General features: G+C 39.6%; 1 protein-coding gene across 5 annotated transcripts in view; it reads left to right on the top strand.

Annotated features, from left to right (window-relative positions):
• The window catches only part of UBR3 (ubiquitin protein ligase E3 component n-recognin 3), a 111954-nt gene that overhangs the window by 50100 nt on the left and 42814 nt on the right, over positions 1-19040 (top strand). For all 5 annotated transcript variants that reach the window (XM_044417963.1, XM_044417965.1, XM_044417964.1 and 2 more), the window contains 4 exons: positions 4267-4355; positions 10810-10959; positions 11851-11984; positions 18334-18444. In XM_044417963.1, coding sequence (XP_044273898.1) covers positions 4267-4355; positions 10810-10959; positions 11851-11984; positions 18334-18444 — 484 coding nt within the window. The remainder of the gene's footprint in view (positions 1-4266; positions 4356-10809; positions 10960-11850; positions 11985-18333; positions 18445-19040) is intronic.

Raw genomic sequence — 19040 nt, 5'->3', positions numbered from 1 at the left:
TTGATGCCCATCCTGGGCATCTGGTTTTGTGTAAGTCTTCAGGTGTTTCCATGTTGTACTGGGTTTCCTGAATATTCCTTGGCTACACCTGATTATTGCACTCTTTCTCTCAACATCTGCTCTGATGAATATTCCACAGATGTTTCTGTTTGTGTGATACTTCCCCCCCATACACACCCTGTTATAGTGCAGTTGTGAAGAAATCTCTTCTTCCATATTCTTCCCATCCACCATATTTAAGCATGTAGATTAAGAGCTAGCGATCTCATGTTAATTTGATTGAGAGTTCTCACTTGATCATCTAATAATTCTAAATATTGAATTCAGAATGCTCATGTAATTGTCTGGTATGTGAAAGTCTTTGTTCTGAGGGCTTAGTAATATAGCTGTTAATTGGGCTACTTCTGTACCTTGGTATTTGGTTGCTGAAGTGGCATTGCCTATATGAACTTTGCTATACCTTATTTAGGCCACACTTGGGTTTACATTGTAAAGTATCATAATACTGTAAGGGAGGGGGTGTGCTGACTCAACCGATTGTAGTATATTTCTACATCATTTCTATCATTTAATTGAGGCCTTGCTTCTATTCACGGAATTCATCAGTAAATATGGTTGGCTTGGATCCTAAGATAAGTTAAGGAAGTGCATGGAAGTAGTCCTTTCCATTCCTTCCTCTTTTCTGTAGTCAATCTGTAGCCTTCATTTCTGAAATGAAGTTCTGTGTCTCCTTCTGAACAAAGAGACATGGTGGAAAAAACGGAATCACTCAGCCCAGGACAAGCTATCTTAAGGAAGTTCACAAAGAGTTTCTCCTGCCCCGACAACTCTCTGTTCTCCATCCCACATTGCTTGAGACAGCCTCCCAACCCCAAAAAGGATTTCTGAGGGACACCAGCAGATGCAAAGGAGAGGGTGGGAAGCTTTCCTTCAGCAGCTTCCTTAAACTACACAAACCTGTGCTTACTTAGTCAGAAAAACTCCCACAATTCCCAGCATTCCCCACTTGGCATGTTCTTCCCTGTCTAAATATGCAGAGACTGGCCCCTGAGTTTTCTTATTTTAGGATACAAGCCATTGTCTTTTAGAAAGCTAGATTCTTAAGAATTGAGCTAACAGTGTGATTTACTACAGGTGTGATTTAGAGGAAACTTGAGGCTTGCTAAAGAATGAAATCATGTTTTTTGGTCTCCTTTTATCTGGCTGCAGTTTCTAGGAAAATGACAGAGCAATGCATGTTTAAACTACCAAAGAAAGAAAGAAAGAAAGAAAGAAAGAAAGAAAGAAAGAAAGAAATTATTTGAGTAAACCTTATGTAAAATTCTAAATCTCAAGTCTTATATAATTCCTAATTTGACATTATTCAAGAAATCTCACATTCTTTGTCAAACAAATGACTATTCCCCTTCCTCTAACCTTTAAATTGCCAGTGACTGTTCCCCTTCCTCTGACATGTAAATTGCCAAATTTAAAACATGTCCACAGATTGCAGCATGTGTCTGTTCCTCATTGTAAAGCTGACATCAAGAGGAACATGGGAGAGGGCTCATGCTGTAATTCCTCCTAAAACCAGCATTGTTTTTCTCACGAAGACAATGCTGACATGGAGCAGAACCACACCAAATCCTGATCTGTTGAATAGCATCTGAAATAGCATTCATAGCACAGTAAGGAACTGGACTGCCACAGATATATTGTGACAAAGATACTGAATGTAGAGAAAGAAGAGAGGCCCGCAACAAACAATTCTAATCATTTAGTTTCTTTTCTCTCTCCCTACACCCCAGCCTTGGTTTTCCCCCCTGAACAGTAAAGTTAGCATTCCACAGCCACCAAGCACACCCAGTCCTTACTGGGCAGTTTTGGGTTCCCCCCTTAGATTTTTTTTTCTTCAAAATACTGATTTATAATTCTGCAAACTTGCAGTTTGCCCATGCAGACTTCTACCATCCATACACTGTTCTAAGGAAAAGTGCTCTCAGGATTAACATGGGAAACAGTGGTACTGATGATGCTTGCAAAATCTTTGACAAGAGAGGATGTGGGGAGGGGTGAGTGATGAGTTCAGTACATTTGCTCTCATGTAAGTCTGAAATCAAGATGGTGCTAAATTAATAATTGCACTGTTTTGCATGACTTCCATTTGAAGGGATGTGAAGTCCAGTATTTCTATATTGAGCACGCTGTGAGCAGTCAATGATGACCTATTTTCTAGCTTCTCCATCCTACAAAGGCAAACTTGGCATCACCTACATAAGACGTTGCTATAGAAACAAAGGCATAGAACTGAAAAAAGAATTTAGCAGAGCTGCTTTGCAATAATTTTTCCGTTTCTGCCTTGGAGCCCTTGGGCCATTGCGGAAAATTACTGAGCTGTACTGAATCTGTCAGTTTATGTCTCCTTATTGAGGGTCTCTATTTACAGTTAGCCTGTTCAACAAAGGCATAGAAGATAGTGAGTCCCTGGGGTTGCGGGGTAGAATGGTTACTGTGAAAGTTGCCTCAGATTCTTAATACAGCCATCTTACGTGGGACTGAAATCTGCTTATTTCTAGTTATTTGCACATACCATATAGTAAATGTGCTGTGACTAGGATATTAACATATCACAAGCTTGTGGATCAGCTTTTGGATACCATGCAGCAGGAATATAATTTTTTAAAAGAAAGATGTTAACTGCATTACAGAGAAAATGTAAGTGACCACAAAATAAATTTTCCTAGTTCATACAATTTTGCGACTTCCCCACCTTTGTCAGTGGTTCAACCCTCTGACAAGATCACACCAAAATTCTTGTGTATGTGCTAGTATAAATTTCACTGTGTGTTTTATTGTATGTACAGGACAGTGGGTAAGTCCTGCTGATAAATCAGGCCAAGAGGTATAGTAGAGCAACCAAGTCTGTGTATCTGGAAGCTTATGGTCCAGAACCCATAAAGTGGTTTCAGTCCTCTTCCCTCCCATTTGTAATAGGAGAAAAATAATATTGACCTACCTTATAAGATTGCTGTGAAACTTGTATATATGGAACACCACATGGAACCTAAGAACTATTATTAGTTTCAACCGTTGACAGCAAGCATCTGTTACAGGATAGGATGTAAAATGATGAAAAATGGCTTGCAGAAAAACATGCACCTTTGGAATTGAAGGAGTCCAGTTGTATAAATAGCTGTTGTAGGAAAATACCATTCAATTGCCAATGATAGTTACTATCATACAGAACTTCACTGCAGAATCCTCCCAGGGCTTTCCTTAAATAAAATTTGACTCTCTTCTCAGTATGGGTGTGTAGATACTTTTAAAGATTTGGATAATGGGTATTCATTTGGTGCTATAGATGGTTTTATATGAGTTTTAATTAAAATTGCTATGTTCCTACTATAGTTATCTGTCATTACAACCCATAATACTGAAAATAGGATTTTAAGTACTTGTTAAAATGATGAAAAATAAAATGGACAAATTCTCATGTCCTCTGTGGCTTCTGGCAGCTAATTATTTCACTGGCCTTAAATAGTATAGCAGGGAAAAGTCAAAACAAGAGAGCACTGTATCTAGGACAGAAATTTTCTGTGGTGTTCTTGGTAAGAAGTTTTTACTGTTTCAAACAAAATTCTGATTAGCAACATTATGTGAACAACACTTTTTCTATAAGCTTTGTGCAATTTCTGAAGTATTTTCAATGAAGTGTGTATCCTTCTCTGAAATAGTGAATGGGTTATAGGGAACTGGTCAAAAATACATTTTAGCCATGTTGGATACCGTAAAATCAATATTTATTTTCTGTTTATATTTCAAGTTAGTGGTTGTGAGGAAAAAATTCAAACTCTCTTTATAAGTATGATCACTTATCACATTTAGTACTTCACTTTTGCATAGTGAAGATATATTAAGCTCTCATGGAGCATACTCTTCTCCTATCCCAGATTATACAGGCTACCTTTTCTCAATGTGATGCCTTCCAGATGTGTTGAAGTATAACTCCCATATTCCCAGTCATTGTGATGGAATTTGATCTAGGGTTCAGGTTAGAAGAGTATGAGAAAGGTGTAGTCTATATAAGTTTTGATGGAACTTTGGTTATGTGCAGCAGTTAAGCATTTGGGTTGAGAGATTAGCATTTCATATCTGCCAAAATCGCCTTTCAGATGTATAAAATATTTGAGGGCATGTTGTAATGAGCCAGTTTAAAAACAGACCCTAGGGATAAATGCCAAGACTTACTTTACTTCATTAGTGTCCACCTTCTTCTTTTTCATCTAGGAGGCAGAAGGCCAGGGAGAGGCAACAAAAGTTGTTGGCGGAATTTGCATCAAGGCAGAAAAGCTTTATGGAAACTGCCATGGATGTTGGTAAGATTTTATTCTCTGTTTTACATTTATTTCCGTTTCTAGGGTAATTGGAAATGGAGTTAAAGAATAAACTAAATATTGCTCCTAGAGGCACATTCGATAAGAAAGGAAAACCTTTCAGATTGGAGGGACCAAGAGGCAACCTCTTCTTTGACTCTATTTTAGGACATCTTACTGACTCAAGACTCATTTTAATCTTGAAAACAAGCACTTAGTTTGGCTTGGGTCCAGGATCTGACTTCCATGTAAGGTTACCTCATCTGATGAACCGCATTTTGAATGGTTCAGATCCAGATTTATGCTGGATCAACTACACCAGCAGATGGAAATGAACCTCTTTGCCCCACACTCCACACCACACCCTACCCCACCCAGCAGGTTTCCGAACACTTTGTGCAGTATTTTCAGGGGACTGGATGGCTGCACTGGGAAATAAGAAGGAAGTTCGTTTCTGTCAATATAGTTGATCCAGTTTAAATCTGGACTGATCCTTTCAAAATGAGGTTTGCGCCCAGTCTTCATTTACAAAAGATGAGGTATGTAGCAAATGATAGTATTTAATTTCTCAAAACCCGCATATAAACTTGCTCACTAGCTTTTTGTACATGTCAGACTGGTATAGGAAGAGGAGAATGACATGATGGATCCCTGAATCCTCACTGAACATTTTTTTTGGTATGATAAGTGAACACTATCCCTAAGATCACCTACTGGGAATAGACAGAATCACTCTGGGGTAGCCCTGTGGATATTTGGCAGATGTGTTGCTTCCTCCCATGTAAAACTTGGCTGGATGATTAAATAGGATTGGCAGGATATAATATTCTTTGCTGTCTTCCAAGCATCAAACAGGACCATAAAGAAAATATCAGCATCCTGTCCAAATACAGGCTGGTTAATGTCCAAGAAACAGACATTATCAGGTGTGTCTGATGCTTCAAAGCAGCTACTCATTCTGTTTCTCAGAAATGAGAAGTGAGAAATGGAGCTGTAGCCAAGCACGGAATTTAGCAGATGGCCTCTTGAAGAATCATCATCCACTCAATTTCCATTTTGTCTAGCCAGATTTTACCAGCCAATGAGGCATGGGTGATTCTCCATGCCTTTTGTAATTCTTCTTGAAAATATAGTTAAAGGGTGCCATAAAAGTACTTTACGTAAAGATAGTTTAAATGCATAAATTAGTGTTGGTGGGCTGCGGTTGTTCAAATTGACCCATATAAGCATGACAGTAAAGTCTTCAAGCTTCAAGGTCAGCCCCTTCATATAACCTGGTAATTTCAGAGTCTGATATCTAACTGGAGTGAGTTTGAGAGTGAAGTAAGCAATGCAAGGAGGATATAATCCATGTTTATCTGAAGGTTCCAATGAGACAGTTCTCTAAATTCCATGGCAGCAGCAAAGGCATCCACCTTTACCATGATTCTGGTCTTGTGTTTATGCAGGACTGGGTTTAGTGTTTGGACAGGAAGCTGCCTGAAAAAGCTAGTACCTCACCTTGAGTTCCTTAGCAAAAGGCAGTACATAAATTGAACATATAAGTAATAACTCATGAGTGGTCAGCTTGTGACATGTTGTTGCCACAAATGGCATAAGGTGAAGAGCATTGGTGCACTGTTGTTACTCATGTAGAAATACACATTCAGTCTAGGTTGGGGACCTTTGAAGCTGTCTGATTTCTTGCAAGTAGAATTACTTAACCTTTGTATTTTGTCACTGGTGATATTTTAAGAAACCTTTTTCACAGACCCTGATGTGGAGGGATTTTCATTACTAAGAAAATTCATAAAGGATATCCTTTTGAAAAAGGATAATACTGTTTTTCCAGTCTCATATTAACACCATGTGATCCAGCAGATCGCCTGTCAATTCTTGAAGCCAATGCCTTTTAAGGAGTTGTTGGGTGCAGGGGTGATCAGGGAAGATGTGCACTCATTTAACTAACAAGGTTACGCAGGCTTCCCAGCAGCTCTAGCTTTTGAATTCGAGAGGAAAATAAATGAGCTTTCACTGGTCTTCTGAGAATATGCATGCTGGGTTAGGGCAAAAGATATTAACATTCTGAGAGTTCCTTCTGTGCTCGGGGACTACCTTGGCACACTGTGTTCTGGAAGAGCAGTGTTGCTTCTAGTAGTTACACACTGTAAACTCTATTTAGCATGTGGGGGTGTCACCTGCTTCCAGTACTTAAGTCAAGACGATGCTGAAACACAAGCAGCAGAAACATTGGTCAAGGTTAGTTTCAGTAATCTGGTACTGCCTGGCATTTGGTTTGATTTTGTTTTTCAAAAATAGTGTATCCTAGATGTTGTTGAAAGTTCTTCTGCGGGCAATTACGTGTACCATGCATAAAAATTACTAACATAAAATTATTTGCAGCTATTGACTGGCTGAAATGCAGCAGAGACTTGTTACGATAATTCTGTACATTTTATTTTTTCCAGTGGGACTGTAAGAATGCCTGGTACAATGGTAGATGGCCCAATATATGTTGTAGATAATAACTAGGGGGGCTAGATTGGATTCCCAAAACCAAGGTCAGAAACAAAGCTCTGACTTTGGAGTTGGGGATCCGTGAGCGTGAATAACTTGAATAGCTCCATCTTTATATATTTAGGTCTATACTACTCTGGCTTTGAAAGTTCAGGTGCTTTTCCTCTTCCTAGACTGAACAACAATTCATTTATTGTTGATGTAGCATATAGTCCTATTACCACAATATTACGTAGATTCTAACAGGTAGTGTTAAGCACTTTCAGATCCCATTGATTTCAATTACCTGGTTCACACATCATGCCAATATTTACTCCACTAATCAGCAGGTGTGCATGAAACTGCATGTGTGCACTCTGCTTAGCCCTTCACGTTCACTTAACAATCCAGAAATGCCCCAGTGGAACTCAGAAGACTTAGATGTGAATTGAAATTGGAAGTGGTGAGTGGCTTCTTCAAACACTGTCCTAGTCTCTGGCTTCATGTTTCCCAGTTAGGAAGATGAGAGGTTCATGAAGCCAAAGCTCTGTGGTTATTTCCAGTCAGTGACTGGAAATAACAGTGGGAGTTCACATTAGCCTACTTTCCAATAACTGATAAAGGTTTCTCTCTCCACTAGCTCTGTGGGCCAGATGAGGTATCAGGTTAAGCTTGTGAGCTGCAACTTCCCTCCCCCAGGCTTAACAGTGCCAGGTTCTATCCATTCCATTTATTGTATATTTAAATGTGCAGTGTTGAATGCTCCTTTCACATGACAGTAAAAGCTATGTATGAAAAGGTTAATTAGATGTAATAAACCCACAAACTTTGCATATTTGGGAATTTTGCTATGAGAACAACTTTTTTGTAAATGTATTATTTTTATTTTTAAAATGTCAACTGTTATTCTTCTAGCTGTCACTAGGTGGTGGTAAAAGTTTATACACTTTCAATGATTATAGTAAGTAAGGTTGCTTGAGACTTTCATTTCAGTTTTACTTAAAAAATGCCCTATTTGGAACCCCAAAAACAAATCTGAATATTCTTCCAAACTGTTTGCAAATTCCCAAACTTATATCTGTTGTGTTCACAAAATGTGCACTTGAAAAATGTACAAGTTTCCTGAAGTGCACAAATTTTTGAAAAGTGTGCAACATTTCCCATTTGAACATACAGAAAAACAGGTAGCAAATGTGAAAGAGGCCAGGTTTGGAGAATTTCAGGAAGGTCAGATATCCCTGGTTCTCCCATGCCTTGATTAAGGGCTATAGAAGATATTATTTTATTACATTTATATCCCATTTTTTCCTTTTTGTGAAGAACCCAAGGCAGTTTACATAATCTTCCTCCCACCCATTTTATATTCACAGCAACCACCCTTGAGGTAGGTTAGACTGAGACTTAGTGACTGGCCCAAAGTCACCCTGGGAGCTTCATGGCCGTGTGGGGACTAGAATCTGGATCTCTTCAGTTCAGCACTCATATCCATTATACCACACTGACTCTCTTCTTTACTTCCTAGTCTTTTACTGGTTCTGTATGGATTGCTGAGTGCCTACCTATTTGAAACATGATCTGAAACGAAAAGCAAATGGCACCCTCACTGTGACAAGGTTAACACTTTGCCTTGTGCTTGCCACACAAAGATGCTTGCACTAGCTTCTAGACATGAGCCAGCTGATGCTATTTTATCATGCAAATCTCAGAGACCAGATTAATGCAAGTTTATATATATTTATATGGTCTTCCAAAATATGAAAGTGGTGTTGGGGGTCATATTAGGTATATCAAAGAGTTATGGATAAAAAGGCTGTCTGAACCAAAGTTTGCTTTTGATCTATTTCTGGCAAGTAGCTTGATCTAGGAAATAGGGACTGATTAAAAAAAAAAAAACTTGCTCAATAAAGTCATGTTCCAGACAGGTCTAAACCACAGAGAACAGGTTGCAATTTTTTTGTGGAGTATTAGAAGAAAAATGTTAGCAAATATTAATAAATATGAAGTGGTGAATGAATATGAATTAAAAGAGGACAGTAGTCAATCAGACTGCAGCAAGCAATTATATCACATTTCATGTTCAAGCATAAAGCTATAAAAGTAAAAGGAATATACAGGGTGGGCTTGCTCTTGGCAGGGAGCAATCTCTGCTGGCAGAAATCTTTATTGGTAATATAGGCAGTATACTTTATCCAGTCTACCTTTGGTTGTGAGCTTTGTGAGTACCAGGGTATCAGTTTCTTTTCCTAATTGCCTTAAATATATTGGCTTGTTAATAAATGTTTGAAATATAGCCCATAGGCAGCTATTTACAAAGTATCTGTGTTGTCTGTGCATGACTCGGTCCTTTGGAGCATCAGAAAAACTATATCTGTCTGAATTCAGATACAGACAAGAAGAGTCTAGCACAAGTAAACAGGAGGTCAGCTTGTGTATTATCTTTAATTTATTATCCTTAATTTTTTGCTCCTGTACTGTTACTCCATGGGTGTGTGGAAGTCTAAGGCCAATCTTTTAAATCTATGTCAAATTTTAATGCTAGAGGAAGTATTTGATCCCATCTGGATCCCATGCTATAAGGTTCAGATCTGACCCTCTGGGACAGATCTAGGTTAGAAGAAAAAAAGTATACTCCAAGGCACATTTGACATTTGCTTTGGCCAGCATTAGGCTTTCTAAGGCCAGTACCAAAATGGGTTTTCCTATGCCATGTAGATTAATAGCAAAAATAAGATGAGAATTTGCCCATTCTGGAAAATAATTAATAATGAAACATCAGCATGATTAAAGAGCACATCTTCTTTAAGTCTGCAGGGTTAAAAATACTTGTGTGTAGAAGTATATTTCACAAATAAAATATGATAGAGTTGTATGTTTGCAGTGAATTGTGGTAGCTTCCTGTATTAAAGTGAGAGGTTCTGATTCGGGCTGTTAATCCTATGAAGATGAGCAGAAGTCTCCAGACTTGAAGTCAGCAGCAGCAGTGGCAGCTCCTCCTCCTCCTCCTGTCTTTTCAGTGGTATTTCAGAGGAGGAAGAAAGGAAGGTGGAAAGACACCAGAATAATTGTTCCTCAGCTGCAGCCTTCTACCCCATTTTGAGTTTTCTTTCCCAATTTGCAGAACAGCCAGTGTGGTTTTTTCCATGCCGGCTCTGAGGGAGCAGGGTGCTGATGTCCAAGTCAAAATTCAGTCTCAGATCTCCAGTCTGGGAATCTGAACCATCGTATGGCCCCTCAGATAATATGCATACAGTGTCCCCTGATCAGTTATTGTTGCAATATTTAAGAAGTCAATTACTTAATTTAGCAAGTTACTTAATATTTAAGTAAATAAGAGACTGGTAAATATGGCATCTTTTACCTTTCATTTGTGTTACTTTGATATCTTTTAATATCAGTATCAATGAAAGAACTTGTAGCATCTAAGAAGTCTCAGACTTATTTATTATTTATTTATTTAGAAAATTTCTATGCCGCCCCATTCGCCGAAGCCTCGGGGCGGCTTACAAATAAATCAATTAAAATACTGTAAATTAACAATATAAAACAAGTTAACAATATAAAATAAGTCGCCCTGGCCAAAAAATAAAATAAATAAATACTATTAACAGTTAAAATGACGCTTGAATAAAAAGGTATGCTTAACTAAGAAAAATGATAATTTTTGTAGGTTGTACATGTAACACAGTACCTCTAATAAGGTGAGTATAGAAGACTTATGTTTATTTTTTATTTTTCATTATTTTGGGTTGCTTATCAGTCTCTAGGTGCAGTTGAAAAAATGCTTGTCCTATCATCCAGTGTTACACAGAACATTCTTACATTTGCATGGGCATTAAGCTCTGCTGGTAATAAGAAGCATTTCAAGTGGAAGAGTAATACACTTCATTTGCTAATGGATCAAATTACAGACAGTTGCCTCAATTTAACCATTTCCATATAAAAGCACTTCTTCCTTTTATCTTTTTCCTCCCCTATTCCTTAGAATCACCAGATGCAGATATTGCCATGGAGATAGCAACAGCAGAACAGCATGTTTCTGAAGCTATATATGATTGTGTTATTTGTGGACAGAGTGGCCCTTCCACAGAAGACCGGCCAGCAGGATTAGTTGTGCTCTTACAGGCTTCTTCAGGTATGGCTTCAGAAGTACTTTTTCTTAGTATAAACAGTTCAATGAGCAGAATGATATATCTATATAGTTGACAGTATTTTAGTGGCAACTAATGTTGTCTCTTGTACTTCAGTGCAACTGTAAGAGACTGGAGTAGGGTGTACATACACTCTTCTCTACACACATGCATAAATGTTGTGGTTCCCTGTTTTTGCATACTGGGTTTAATAAGATGATCCATAGTATGTCCTTTGAGAATTGGCACCCCTGTGTTCCCATATCTCATGAAAATGAACTAAGATGGAGAGAAAGACATACAGTGGCTACCTTCTTTCTGTCCCATTTGCAGACCATGGCAGAGAGTAAATCACACAGGGGCAACCTGTGACCCATGGCTTCTCTCTCAAGCACAATCATGCACGAACATTCCTGATGGGCAGGGAACAGAGAGAGGTTGCCTTGATTAAGAAAAGGGGTGAGGTTAAATTTCCCCTCCCATGGCCTCTGCAAGCAGGGAGAGAAAGCATAAATCTTACCAGCCCTGTGTACTGAGATGGGGTGGTGGTTGGGAAGACCATGTGTGGACACATGTGTATGTGTGTGCATACACATGCAGTTTCTGGTTTTTGACTCTCAGTTTGGAACTGCGTTGTACTCCCACCTGCTGACGAAGTTATTGCATGACTACAAAAACCTAAGTAAAATGTAGCATTTAACTGGCTGTAAATATAAGCCTTTTACATTGCTTTCTACAGCAGTCATTTTAGCCAGTTATATGACTACTTCTGACCAATAGTGGGCACCAGATGCTTTCTTTGAGTTTCATGGATAAAAAGTGAATTACCTAGGGTGTACTTTAACTCTGTTTCCTACTGTGCTGCAGATATCTCACTCTGTTCTTTTTCCCTGCAGTTTTAGGGCAATGCCGCAATACTACTGAAACCAAGAAGCTGCCAACATCTGAAAAGGAACAGATATATCCTTGGGATACATGTGCAACAGTATATGAAGCGCGGCTTGCAACTTTACAGCAGTTCTTTAAAGATGTATGTTACTTGCAGTGGTACCATGTGATAATAATCCTTTTATTTAACTAAAATAGGACTCAGCCCAATTGTGATTCCTGTAAGACCCTGAACTTGGAGGGTGGAGTGACCACAGGATGCTTTGTCTTCTGACCACTTCAATTTCCTGCTCTTTCCCCAACCCGCTTGAATCCCTCTCTGAAGTTGCTTTTCTGTCAGAGAGCAAGCAGCCAAGTGAAGGGGAACAGAGTTCCCGTTCCCAGTTCTGAGGCTGGACTGCTGTCTCCAACCTTGGGGCTGGAGATCACAACGAACCTGTCTAGGGGCCATCATTCCTTGAATTGTATTAACAGCTGCTGTTCCTGTTATTTCTGCTGAATTAAAATGGTATCTCTGACGTATTCAGAATTTTAATATTGAGGGTTCCACAGATATGAAGGATTTGGGTAATGCCTCTGGTTATAGTAACGGTGAGAGTGTCCTTTACGAATTGTACACAGTGTTCAACTTCAAAGTGTAGATTCAGGTGCTTGCTCAGCCATGGAGTTAATTGGGTGGCCTTATCCAAACACAGAGCCTGTAGATGTTACTATTCAGGCTCTGATGAACCAGTGGTTTGATTCCCCCCACCCAATAAAAAGTCCTAAGTGTAATTAGACTTAATGAGGACTTTCCTCTTTTTCTTTATAAAATAACTGTTTAATTACAGCTTGATCTGTCAGTAGCTTTATTAACAGCAAAGTGCAGCTCTGGCTTACGGTGCAGTTCTTCCCAGAATCCACCTAGAACAATTTTTGTGTGTTTGTATCACATGCTTTTGAACCGTTTAAAAAGAGAGATAGAAAAAGAACACAATGGCAAGCAACCCTCATGTATGAAACTGTGTTCAGGGTCCCTGAAAAACAAAACATTCCCAATTCACCATTAGACATTGGTATGGTAAAATTGGGAGCAATTTTAGCTCACTACTAACACCTCTTTTGCAAAATGGATATGATGGTGATAAGATATTTAAACATTTGCTTGGATGACATAAGATGAGCTTTCTGCACAGTTCCTGCATAGCCTAGACTCCTTTGCCAAGTTTTCACAAGTTCTGCATCCGCAATGAAACTGGCATTCTTTAGCATTTATCACTTATTTAAGATATTTGTATGTTGTCCTTTAGCAATCACTTGGAGTATAAGTGATTTGGAGTATATCACTTATACTCCAAATTACACTAATGGGACTGGGAGAAAAGGGAGAGTCTCACCTCAGACAAACTAGGTATAGGAAAAATGGGCTAAGGGATAATAGCTCTGTAGATTATGAAGATTCTAGTAACTGAAAAGGAGACAGGCATAGAGAAGAAAAACCTTTGCTGCTAGAGAAGGAAGGAGGCACAGATAAAACTCAGCTGCACCTCTGCTACCTTTGTATCATCTTGGTTTCATCAACTGGTGATAGGAGAAAGGGAGGTCAAAAAGATGAAAAAGCAAGCAGCTCTTCACACCCCCAATAATATCTATTCAGATCGCTTAATATTGAAACAGCACCCATTGTATAACAGGGAAGAGGAGAACTAGAAAATGACTGGGTTCATGTGATACAAAAAGCCCCCTTGGGTTTGTCAGGGAGCTTGTTGTGTCATGGTGAACTCACCATGTCTATTTCAGGATGACTTCTAGGCTCACCAGGCTTTTAGTAACTGGGGGTTTCTATATCTGGAGCTGGTTGACCCAACAAACCTCGCGGTATCCCAAACTGTTACAGAACTGTGTGGCAAGAGTGGCAAAAATTCCTTGCTGCTCTGCCCATGTGGCTACCACCAAGCATCTCTGACAGCTGCTTCTAGAGTGCCCAAGCAGCCCTTGGAGTGGCTGTCAGAAGACTTCCCACTATCCCATGCTGTCGTTGCTGAGGGTGGTGATTGGCTTAGATGTCGTGTGGGTCAGTTGAGCTGATTGTAGCTGCCCCTGCAGCTACTCAGCAGTGACTCTGGATCACACATCCATCTGTCACTGTGGTTTCCTGCCAGGACTACTTGGTCCACTCAAGAGCAGTCCAGGTGAGACGCTGCTTCTGCTGATTTTAACAGAAGCAGGCTAAGAAGGAGATGCTCTTTGGCCAGGATCATCAGCAGTGGCTTGTGAAGCCTACTTGTGAGTTGGGCTGTGGCCTGCCAATGATCCCCTTCTCTTCTTTCATAGAGAAAAAGGGGTTGGAGAAACACTTAGTACTCCAGCAGTGTCCAATGGAATATCTGCAGGAGGACTGATGGAGGCAGAGTGCACTCTACTTTTGAGGCACACCATAGTTTCCATTTATGGGTGTAGGCACTCCTTGGCTATGTCCGTTCTTCAAACAGGCCTTTCAAGTGGAGTGATGATGTAGGGACTGCTGTCTCTCCATTCCCCGAGCTTTCCTCTGGCATACAGCAGCCACAGCAGGAACAGCTGCTGCCTTCAGTGATGGTCTAGGAAGACTGCATGATGGCTGCCTGTCATTCTGCTTTCCCTGTGATTGAATGGCGAATGGTGAGAGGAAGTGGTGGCAGTGGGAGGAGGCAGGGATTATTTTGCTCCTGTCCCCCATCTAGATACCAGAGGAAAGAATGTCATGGACATTCTTGGAACCTGGGAACTTTTCACCATCACTGTTTCCCCAGAGTGTTACTTATCTGGTTCCATTGGGACTATATATATCTGGGCTGTATTTTATAAAATCTTCCGGAAAAGATATGGCCTTCTCTTGTACTCCTTGTTCTTGCAGTAGTCATGCAGTAGTCTTATTACATAAATGTTTTATCATGCCCAGAAGTACGATTTGGCTAATACAGGTTTGGTTGATGTAGTTCACTGGAGCACTATGTTACTAATGGAGCATTCCATTTTTATATAAGCATAGATATATTGACCTGGTTTGGACAATATGACAGCCCACTGTAGGTTAATTAATCCTTGAGGCAATGTAGCACACGCTGTTGATCATTATGACTATTCTAGCCTGGGTGGGAGATGCCAGAGCTTGCATAGTCATAATGGCAGCTGGCAACCACAGCTCCTTACAGATAAATTAATCCATGATGGGCTGTTGCATTACGCAAATTGGCCCAGGGTATGTTCCAGAATGGCAAATATTGGGAGAAGGCTTTATGCTTAGACCTAGTTCTTTCTGAAGTACAGACACTTGCGTGATTAGGAATCCTTTGTCCTTGGGAAATTATTTTATAAAACAACAGTATTTGTTTTAGTTTGAAAATGGCTAATCCAATGAAGATTTAGTTGAAGCGGATGTTTTTGCTTTCTTTCAGCTTTTTAGATCATTATTGTGCCAAAACAGTCACAGCAGGAAAGAATTAATCCTTAAATTTCTATTGGCAAAAAACAGAAACCTCTGCTAATCCTTTGAATAGTTCGTTCAGCTGAACTAAGCAATAAAAAAATGCCCATTGTTGATCAGCACTCCCTTAACTGTAGGCATTATTGCTGTAGTGGTAATTACAGACAGCTTTAAGGTAAAAGTTTACTTAGTTGGAAACATTTTTAGTATGAAACAAAATGGAGCCATATATGTTGCTGAAAGGAGAAACTCCTTTCTGTTTCCAGAGAAGCTTGTCCTCCAGTTACATGTATAGCAGAATGCTTCTACATGAAGGGCTCCTAATGCTACCTATGAAAAGGTTATTCTGTATAAGACTATTCGCTATAAATCATCTTCCTGCCCCTCATCAAGGTTGGGTGTATCTGGAAGCTTCTATCTAGATTGGAGGCTTAGCGGCTCAATTGGTACTGTAGCTGGGATGGGGGCACTTCTTCGGGGACTTTATTTCTGCATCATTCAGCAACAAAGTTCTAACTGCTGCCTCCCCCACGTCCCCTGATGTTGTGAGTTCGGTTTCCTCCCTTCGCACATTCAAAGCCACAGAACTTTCTTGCAGTAATGTTCTTGATTGACCAGAGTATTTTCCCAGAAAGAATCTCTGAGTGTGCACAGAGTCATTTGTTGAACCTAATCTAGTATTTACTCCTAGGAACTCTCCTTAGAACTATGTTTGGCCCCATCCTTTTGGGAGGGGCCTTTTGGAAAACAGCACACCTCTTTTCTGCACACCAATCCTCTAATTGGACTGCCAGCATTGTGTCCTGGGGGCATACCCACCTCATCTGCCTCCTCTGTTTCAAGCCCCCTCTCAATAACTGTACATCTTGGTTATTCTCGGAGACTGCCTGAGCACCTAGAGAGTCTGGCCTTGAGAGAAGTGCCTCTCTTGTTCTCCAGCAATGCATGCTTTCATGCTTGCTTTGTGAAGGTGCCAATAGATAAATCCTTTATAATCTACAGTAGCAACTTCCCAGATAGTGCTTTCAGACTGACTGGTATATAATACCCAGGATCTTCTTCTTTTGTACATTTTGAAGATAGGGACAATGTTTGCCCTAGTTCACTCTTCTGATACTTACCAATTTGCCATGATTTCAAAAAGGTAACAGAGATTCTAAGAGTCTGTCCACTAGCATCTTCAGCACTGGGGACCTGTCTTCTTTCTTGCCCCCACCTCCCCCCCAAATATTATTTCTGATTGAGCTTTTAGTACCAACTTCCTTGAATTCCTCTTCTTAGGTTTTTCTGTCATGGAATCCTATTTATCATCCCTCAGAAGTTCAAGCTATATGTTTGGCTGTTCTCAGCTTTAGTTTTCCTCAAAATCAAAAACTCAAGCATTGTATGGGTAGTTTCCCCAAGTAAAGTTCCTGTTACTTCCACTTTATCAACCAACTCTCCCATATCGGTCAGAATCAAGTAAAGAGCATCTGATCCCCTCATTCCTTCCTCTGCTTTCTGAAGGAGACTTATCTGCAAAGCAAGAATTTCCTGGGGAGATTATGCCTGGCAGAGTATATCCAACTGATATCAGGGTAATTAAAGTTCCCCATCTCTACTGCTTTATTTTTCCCTAAAATGTCTGCAATTAGCTTTTAGCTCCTCGTCTCCTTAGTTGAATATGTCAGTAGTAAACTCCAACCACACTATTTTTTTATACCTTCCTTCCTTCATTTTAATCCAGATACTTTCAAAAGGGATACCATGTTTAATTCTTTTGAATTTCTGTGCAGGTGACTTTCTAATATAGTGCAACTCCTCCTCTCTCTCTGTGGCTTTGGTTCATTTGAATAAGTTATACCCTTTGATTGTTATATTCTTCCCATGGGAGTCATTTTACCAAGCTCCGTCATATCTATCAAGCCTTATTTACCTTCTTGTATCAAAAATTCAAGCTCATCCTGTTTTTTTCTTATACTCTGAGCATTATTATGAAGACAATGAAAGTCATGAAGCTTATGCTCCAATGAATCACCTTCATTAAGGCACCACTATAGCTGCTTTCCAACAATGCACGACCCCTTATTTGTAATCCTTACCTCTGGACTTATGTCTTTCTCCTCCACAGAATTCTGTTTAAAGCCCAGATCAAGCTCACAATTATTTGGATAAATACATTCTTCTCAGTCTTTATGAGGTGCAGTTCATCTCTTGCTAACAGCCCTGAATGAACCCTGGTACCAGAAACCAGATCTCTCTCAGAGATGCCATCTTTATAGTCAGTGGTTCAACTACAAACTTCTTTTGCTTTTTAGTTCTCTTGCATGGACTAGAAAGATGGATGGGAACACCACTTGAGACTCAACATTGTTGAGCTTCCTTATTGTACTGCTTTGTAGCACAGTCATACCTGTGCCTTGCAGTATAATTCATGATACCCTACATGGGAAGCATGAGGGAATAACTAACAGTAGACTTGATCATTGTCAGCAATTACCCCATCACATTCTAATCTGTGCTCCTTGGAGACAACATACTTCCCAAGTGAATTAGTCTGGCTGGCACACATCACCTTCTATTCCTTTCATAGGGAGATATAACCTCAATGATTGTTAATCTGAGTGGCTTGAAGTTGGCTTGTTTGAATAAACTATGTTTAAAACTAACCACTGCTTGTTCTGGTTTGAATATAATAAATGCAAAACAAAGACAAAGCTTTTAAACTTCTCTTTCTAGCCACCTCAAGGGGAGAAAGGGGAGGGGGAAACTCATGAGCTCACAGCTCATTCACATAACGCTAAACCACAGTATAACATGTTTGAACATCGCTGTGGCTGTAATAATGATGTTAGGAGGCTTGGAAATACCTATACATTTTATGCTATCTGTTGTGCTCTTTCTAGAAATTGATTTTTAGAATTAGCCATGTCATATTTATTCCAACTACCCATGCTTATTCAAGTCACTATGAGGTTATCTCAGTGAATCAAAGGACAGCAACCTGCATTTTTAAACAATAGTAAATATTTGTGAATTATCCTAAATTGTGTGCTTTTACTTTTAGAGTTCCTGTCTGCAATCAGTGTCTATTGGCTGGGAAGGAGGTGTGTATGTGCAAACCTGTGGGCATACATTGCACATAGATTGTCATAAATCCTACATGGAATCATTGCGGGTAAGTTTAAATGGAAATGTTCAGTGTTTGCCCTTTTACTCATTAAACAAGTCTTGTTGATAATGCTGGTAGAGAATCCCAGTGTAGCAATAATTGTTTTTAAATTACAAGATGAGAAATCCATATTTTAAAACATATTGTAGTGTGTTATACCTTCTTCCCTCCAATTAAATTCTAGTGTATAATACATAATTAAAGTTTCCTGGAAGGGTCAGTGATGTGATTACAATTTAGTATTTACTGATATTACAGGAAGAATTTGGGTTAAATCCAGTGCTCATGAATGGCATGGGGGGCATGCACATACATATGTGTGTCCACACTTGTCCCCCTCCAGCATTGCCCAGGCAAAAAATATTGTACACCATTAATCTCACGGGTTCAACCATAAACTCACCTTGGATGAAATTACCTTAAATTGAAGGGGGTTGTTGCAGCACTTCATGAGGGGCTGGGTGCAGAATCTGTCTAAGTCATCGTGCAGCCAGGTAGTTCATACAGTGGGCTGCTTGAGCTCAATAGTCCTTAAAAATAGTCCCATTTGGGGAGCCATTTGGCTAGTGCAGACAGCATTTAAAAGCTCAAACAAACAAACA

This window comes from Varanus komodoensis, unplaced genomic scaffold (genome assembly GCF_004798865.1).
Source record: "Varanus komodoensis strain SLA01 unplaced genomic scaffold, ASM479886v1 scaffold9, whole genome shotgun sequence".
Lineage (NCBI taxonomy): Eukaryota > Metazoa > Chordata > Lepidosauria > Squamata > Varanidae > Varanus > Varanus komodoensis.
Note: the sequence above shows the minus strand (reverse complement) of the source record. Positions and strands in the feature narration are given on the sequence as shown.